Here is a 7287-nt window from a genome sequence, read left to right as displayed (position 1 = left end):
AGCTCCCTGTAAGCAATATGTCATCAACATAAAGGCACAACAGAATCATATTTCTTCCAGAATGTTGCATATAAACTCCATATTCCATCTCACACTTCTGAAACCCTTGCTTCTTGAAAAATGAATCAATCTTCAAATTCCAAGCTCTGGGTGCTTGCTTCAATCCATACAGAGCTTTGTGTAATTTGTACACCATCCCTTCCTTATTCTTTTTCACAAAGCCAGGGGGTTGTGACACATATACCTCCTCTTGTAATGGACCGTTCAGAATTGTTTTTTAATGTAACACCCCGATATCCGCTGCACGCATCAACCGTGTCGGCCAACCGAGCATGTTACCGGCTTAATCAATAATCCCCCCTAGGTCCGCTTATCGGCTGCCTAGGAAATATTGTTTTTGCCTCCCGCAGGAATCGAACCATGTACCTAGGGGTTAAGTACATATTCATAGCAATTCCTGCTACCACTTGAGCTAGTAGCTCAATTGGTAGCAGGAATTGCTATGAATATGTACTTAACCCCTAGGTACATGGTTCGATTCCTGCGGGAGGCAAAAACAATATTTCCTAGGCAGCCGATAAGCGGACCTAGGGGGGATTATTGATTAAGCCGGTAACATGCTCGGTTGGCCGACACGGTTGATGCGTGCAGCGGATATCGGGGTGTTACATTAAAAAGGCGCCTTTTTTAATGTAACACCCTGGATTTCCGCTTACCCCGCAGGGCTTCCGGCCTACCAAGCATGTCACCAGCTTAATCAATAATCCCCCCTAGGTCCGCTTATCGGCTGCCTAGGAAATATTGTTTTTGCCTCCCACAGGAATCGAACCATGTACCTAGGGGTTAAGTACATATTCATAGCAATTCCTGCTACCACTTGAGCTTAATTATTTATTTAATTAAATTGTATATAGAAATTATTTGTTGGAATTAGTCGAAGTTAGAATTATTGACATTATTATAAGAGGCGTAATTGGAATTATACGTTGTGTTGGGCGGATAAATTAATGATCGAGAAATTAGTCGGTTTAATCGGAGAATAATATTAGAGATAATATTACTATAATGGACTATTATTAATTTAAGTTGATTTAAGCCGTAGAGAATGATATTGAATATGTTGAGTTGGTGGTTCGGACGATTTATTTTATAGTCGGTAGTTAGTCAATTTGGTGGAGAGAAATAATAATAGAATTAATATTATGGATTATGAGAGTGTTTTATTTAAGTGGGCTTAGACGTTGCGTTGGTGATAGTAATCATGGGGGTGTTAATTAGTAAGCCCAAATGAAGATTATAATTATAATAATAATTATAATAAAATAAAATAAATAAGAAGAGAAGTTAGGTCTCAGTAGATGTGGAGAAAGAAGAAAAGTTGGAGAAAGAGGAGAGGTGCAGAAGAGAGCCATGGCGGAAGAGAAAAGCTAGAGGAAGTCCAATTTTCGCAGCAAGTTTCTGCAGTGAGACACCTTAGTAAAACAGACGTTTCTCCCAATCCAACCGTTGGATCGTCGCGGTTCTTGGACACAACGTTCCAGACTCGTAGAGGTAACTTCTGACCGGAGCGATTTTCTTTTTGATGATTTTAAGTTCGTCTGACAAAGCGATTTCCGAACAGGTTTTTGGTGCGTCTCTACACGTTGTTAGAAAAGATTTTCGGAGAAAAGTTGGAAGCGGCGGCATAAGCTATGGCAACCGGGAGAGTAGAGCAATCTCATATCCAAGGTAAGGGTGGGGTTCTAGCTCTATAAACGGGATTATGATGAATGATATGTGGGGGTTATGGTTGTATGATTGCCTCTGTTTTGTGTGTTGTGATTGTATTGTTGAATGTTGAAATTGATTGATGTCTGTGAATAAGGTTATAAAAGTCCAATCAATGGTTGTGGGAAATTAACCTAGGGTTTATAATTATTATTATTGAGGAATTAGTTGTAGAAAATTGATAGATGTTGGTGGAGTATAACTATAATATTGCTATGTTTCTGTGATGGTCGAAATTGAATTGTACTGGAATCGAAGGAAGAAAATTGAGTTTTAATTTTGTTGGAAGATGCTGTCAGCGCAGGTAAGCGCCAAGGTTTGGACGCGGCGCGAACTGAAGGTTTATGTGGTGTTCGCGACGCAAAGAGAGGTTCGCGGTGCGTGCTATACGAGTTTTAGAAATATGTTTTGATTTCTGGCTGTTGATGTTTTATGTTGGTTGTTAGGATCAAGCCTTAGTAGGATTAACTTGAGAAGAATTATAATTATTATTATTAGTGAAGAAATTGGTTTAAATTAATTAGAATATTATACCGTTGGAATTGATTAATTTAATTAGTAGAAACTATAGTGATGATTCTTAGTGATGAGATATGTAGTTAATGGATTAAGTTGTATAAAGATGGAATTGGCGTGAAGAAGAAATAGCAGTAGTAATAACGATGATATATGTAGCAGGCTGAATTAGTAGCATAATTGGATTTAATAATAGAATTAACGAATAGTAGAATTGAAGAATTAGTACCTAGATGTTTAGGGGTTGTTTTGTAATGATTAAGTTGATGCAATTGATGCATGTTTAAGTTGTTGTTTTCGTTTTTGTTGTTCTGGTTGTTGTTGTTGATACGTTTATTAAGTTGCAGGTCTTATGACCAATGTTGTTTAAGTTATTGATGATGCGTTGATTAAGTTGCAGGTCTTATGACCAAGGTTGATTAAGTTGTTTGCAGTTGTTGCATTGTTGTGTTGTGACGTTGTGGTTGTTGTTGCATGCATACATTTGCATTGTTTAAGTTGGCCTTGATGGCACCACGTTGAAAAGTTGAAGGCTTATGCCTTGGCCTTAATGGCACCACGTTGAAGGCTTACGCCTTGTTGAAATGCCTCGATAACCTGGCATATGTTTAAGTTGGGAGTTTTACTCCAAATGGTACCACATGCATTTGCACAGTTGAGTCGCATTTGAAGTTGTTGTTGTTGTTTCGTTGTTGTTGTTATTACGTTGTTGTTGTTGATATAAGTTGTCGTTATTGTAAGTTGTTGTTGTTATAAGTGGTTGTTGTTATTAAGTTATGATGATTTAAATTGTGAAATAATTATTATAACTATTGTTATAGTTGTTGTTGCTAATTGTTGTTACTAATTGTTGTTATACTTGTAATTGAATATTGTTATCATAATTATTGTTGGTAAATAATTATTATAACCGTTGTTACTATTTGTTATTATAACTGTTGTTTGAATAAGTATGAAGTGGTGATATTGTATGATCTAATCTTAATATATTATTTATCATACGCTTGCTTATATTGTTGGATATCTCACCCCTTCTGTAATGATGTTACCTATTATGGGTAATTGAGCAGGTACTCAAGAATAGCTGTGGAAGTGAAGTAACTTTATGAAGTCTTTAGTTACTGTTAGTTCGAGTTGGTCTTGCTCTGATACGTAGCACTCGGGGGATGAACGATTGTCTTTTTATTGTTGTTATAACTATAAGTTGTTAACTTTTAAGTGGAATTTATGAAGTAATATGATGTTGGTGAAGTTGTTTTAGTTTAATAAAAATATTATGCGAAGTGAAGTTGAATAATTGATATTATTATTATTAATAAAAGTTGTTTTATTTTTTAAAAGAGTAAACAGGTTTTATCGGTTCATCCGAGTTATGTGCTATGTATCTAAGATATATGTGATTAAGTTGTTTGTTGTTTTACGTTGAATGTGACATCCCAATTGTATGTTGAATTTCCGCACTCTGATTTTATTAAATATTCGTCGGGTAGATTTGGGGTGTTACACTTTACATCCAGATGCATCAAGGACCAACCTCTGTTTGCAGCTAACGCAATCACCAATCTGATTGTTTCATGTCTAGCTACAGGAGCAAACACCTCAAAGTAATCTAGTCCAGGTTTCAGAAGAAAACCTCTAGCCACTAGCCTCGCTTTGTGTTTACCAACTGATCCATCTGGTTTCAGCTTTACCTTGAAAACCCATATGACGCTGATGGCTTTCTTCTTCTTTGGAAGTTCTGTCAGCTTCCAAGTCTTGTTTCTTTCTATAGCCTCAAGTTCTTCTTTCATGGCATTCAGTCAAACCTTCTTCTTGAGCGCTTCTTCAATACTCACTGGTTCAGAATCTACTAACATGGCACACTGAATGACATCTCCTTCTGAGTCAACTTCTGTGTCTTGCAACATGTCAAAATCTACAAATCTTCAGAAGATTCTTCATCTTCTGACTCTAACTTTTCTTCAAAAGTTATCTCTACATAAGAAGTTGGTTGAGACTCTCTCCAATCCCAAACTTCTGATTCTTTCACAATGACGTCTTTGCTGACTTCAACTCTATTAGTTTCTGGACAATAGAGCTTGTATGCACCTGTACTGTGGTACCCCACCAATACCATCACTTTGCTTCTATCATCCAGCTTCTTTCTTCTAACTTCTGGAACGTGTTTGTAGCACACAGAACCAAAAACCTTCAGATGACTAACACTTTGCTTCTCATTAGTCCATTTCTCTAAAGGAACAATTTCCTTCAGTCTCTTCGTTGGACACCTATTGAGCACATATGCTGCAGTAGCAACAGCTTCTCCCCATAGATTATGAGGAAGCTTCTTCTCTTTTAGCATACTTCTCTTCATATCAAGCAAAGTACGGTTTCTACGTTCAGCAAGGCCATTGTGTTGAGGAGTATAAGGAGAAGTAACCTCATGCTCAATTCCATTATCATCACAGAACTTCTGGAATTTTGTAGAGTTATACTCACCTCCACCATCCGTTCTGAGAATCTTTATCTTCTGACCACTATGCTTCTTAGCCTTCACCTTGAACTTCTGGAATTCTGTGAACACCTCAGTCTTAAACTTGATAAGTGTTACCCATCTCATTCTTGTGAACTCATCCACAAAAGACACAAATTACCTATTTCCTCCAAGTGAAGGTTCTGGATATGGTCCACACATATCAGAGTGCACTACTCCCAGAGCATGCTTTTCTCTTGGAGCAACTTCTGATACAAATGGCAATCTGGGTTGCTTGCCTTTCATGCATACCTCACATGACTTCTCAGACTTCACAATCTTTGGAATGCCATGTACAAATTTCTTAGAACTTAGATGCCATTGGGAGGTTGAACCCCTTGTAGAGCTTTCATGTAAACTGTCTCCTTTAGATCTTCATGAAGGAAAACATTGTTGACATCAAGTTGACGAACATGCCAGCATTTATTGGATGTTAATGCTAGAAGAACTCTCACAGCTGTCATTTTTGCAACATGAGAAAAGGTCTCAAAATTGTCAAGGCCCTTAGTTTTAGTAAACCCTTGTTCCACAATCCTTTCTTTGTATATTTCGACAGTGCCATCAGCATGTCTTTTAATTTTAAATATTCATTTTCCTCTTACAGAAGTAACTCCTTGAGGAAGATCAGTGTATTCCCAAGTGTTATTGGCATGAAGGGCATCAATCTCTACATGCAAAGCTTCAATCCATTTAGGACCCTGGTTAGCAATGGCATATAAAGGAGGTTCACTCTCAGTGTTGACAGCCAAGGTATAGGTCAAGTGTGAGGGTGGGAGCTTTGAGTAGTTTATGTGGGTTGTAATGGGATACACAGGATTGGCAGTGGAATGACAAACAAATTCACTCATGTATGCAGGTTTAGAAATGGTTCTTGTGGATTGTCTAGTGGCTCTGGAATTATCATAAGAAATGATATTGTCAATGATATCATCATCATTTTCAGGTTATATGCGGTTTAAGGGTTGTTCATTGGTGAGTGTCTCATCCGTGTCAATTTCAGGTGGTCAAATGGTGGTGTGTTTATAGGTATAGGTTCTTTGTAGGAAAATTATACCCCGTACCCCTACATTTATTCCAATACCCCTACAATTTTAAAAAAATCCCAATTTTGTCCTTATTAAATTTTTAACTTTTAGGGGTGGGTGTTCCGGTTCCTTTTTTTTTTCAATTTTATTAACGTTAACGATGTTTTTCTTTTTCGCAGGAGGGTTAGAACAACAAGTCCGACAGGTAGTGAAATCCGGTGTCGGAAAGTGCATCAACTACAGTTCACGCGCTGATCTTGTTGAATACGACAAAGTTTTGAAGCTCTTTTTCGTTCCCGTTTGGCGATGGCCTGGGAAGGACAATCTCTTGTATTGCCAAGACTGCAAGTTTTTGTTTCCTCAATCCTATTCTCTTCCTCCGCCGTCGAACGATGGTTCTACGTTGCCGGACGCCTTGAAATGTTTCGGTTTTCTGGTGTCTTATGGTTTTGCTTATTTGAAAAAAGAAGTTTCATGTGTTAACTTGAAAAAGGAAAAGAAAAAAAAAACTCAGATTGTAACTGAAACCAGACAGGAATTCTTAATTAACATTGTACCAAAATATTGACATACGCTAATCTCGCTACCCTACTTTCAGCTTCACGTTAATCTTTCTCAAAACAAATTCTCACACTTTGTTGATGGATCCCCAACAAACAAACCATGGCCATCATATAATAAGCAACAACAAACTTAATGTATCACAAACAAAGGAACCGGAACACCCACCTCTGGGTTATCCGGTTCAGTAAAATTGAAAAAAAAAAGGAACCGAACACCCATCCCTGGGATATCCGGTTCAGTAAAATTGGAAAAAAAAATAAAAAAGAAAAGTTAAAAATTTAATAAGGACAAAATTGGGATTTTTTTAAAATTGTAGGGGTATTGGAATAAATGTAGGGGTACGGGGTATAATTTTCTCTTTGTAGTCATTTAGTTTAGTAATTTTGGTAAGGCCGGAATCTACATAAGGGAATTCAAGATCATAGAACTGTACTTTCCTAAACACAGAGATGGATTTTTTGTGGAAGTTGAAGGTAATGTATCCCTTCATGCCTTGGTTGAATCCAAGAAAAACAGCTTTATAGGTTCTTGGATCAAATTTTGTCCTTTGAGGTTGAGCATTTGAAGAATAGCATAAACATCCAAATGTTCTTATAAAGTGTTGTTCCGCCATTAATTTTCTAAATCAACAAAATATGCTTTTTCAAGAAATTGTTGTAATTTTTATTGTCGCTTCAGCAAGACAAAACAGGCTACTAAGTAATTGTTGACTTAATCTGTTAAAGTTGTAATTTCTGTAAAACCATAAGAACATTTTTCATATCCATTGCAGTCTCTTTAAGGTTTTATAAAAGTATTAATTCGACATGTTAAAGATCTCCGAATACCCTAAATATGATAGAAAACAAGTAGAAATCATATAGCATATATAGTAAATAAATAGTGAATTAGGATAGCTAGTTA

The 7287-nt window shown here is 36.8% G+C and overlaps 1 protein-coding gene across 1 annotated transcript; it reads left to right on the top strand.

Moving 5' to 3' along the window:
• The first annotated feature begins 5980 nt into the window (after positions 1-5980).
• LOC131614033 (uncharacterized) lies at positions 5981-6388 on the top strand. Its single transcript, XM_058885663.1, has one exon. It carries the CDS (start codon positions 5981-5983, stop codon positions 6386-6388), a length of 408 nt encoding a protein of 135 aa, XP_058741646.1.
• Positions 6389-7287: the final 899 nt, after the last annotated feature.

Source organism: Vicia villosa, linkage group LG6 (assembly GCF_029867415.1).
Source record: "Vicia villosa cultivar HV-30 ecotype Madison, WI linkage group LG6, Vvil1.0, whole genome shotgun sequence".
NCBI classification, from domain to species: domain Eukaryota; kingdom Viridiplantae; phylum Streptophyta; class Magnoliopsida; order Fabales; family Fabaceae; genus Vicia; species Vicia villosa.
Note: the sequence above shows the minus strand (reverse complement) of the source record. Positions and strands in the feature narration are given on the sequence as shown.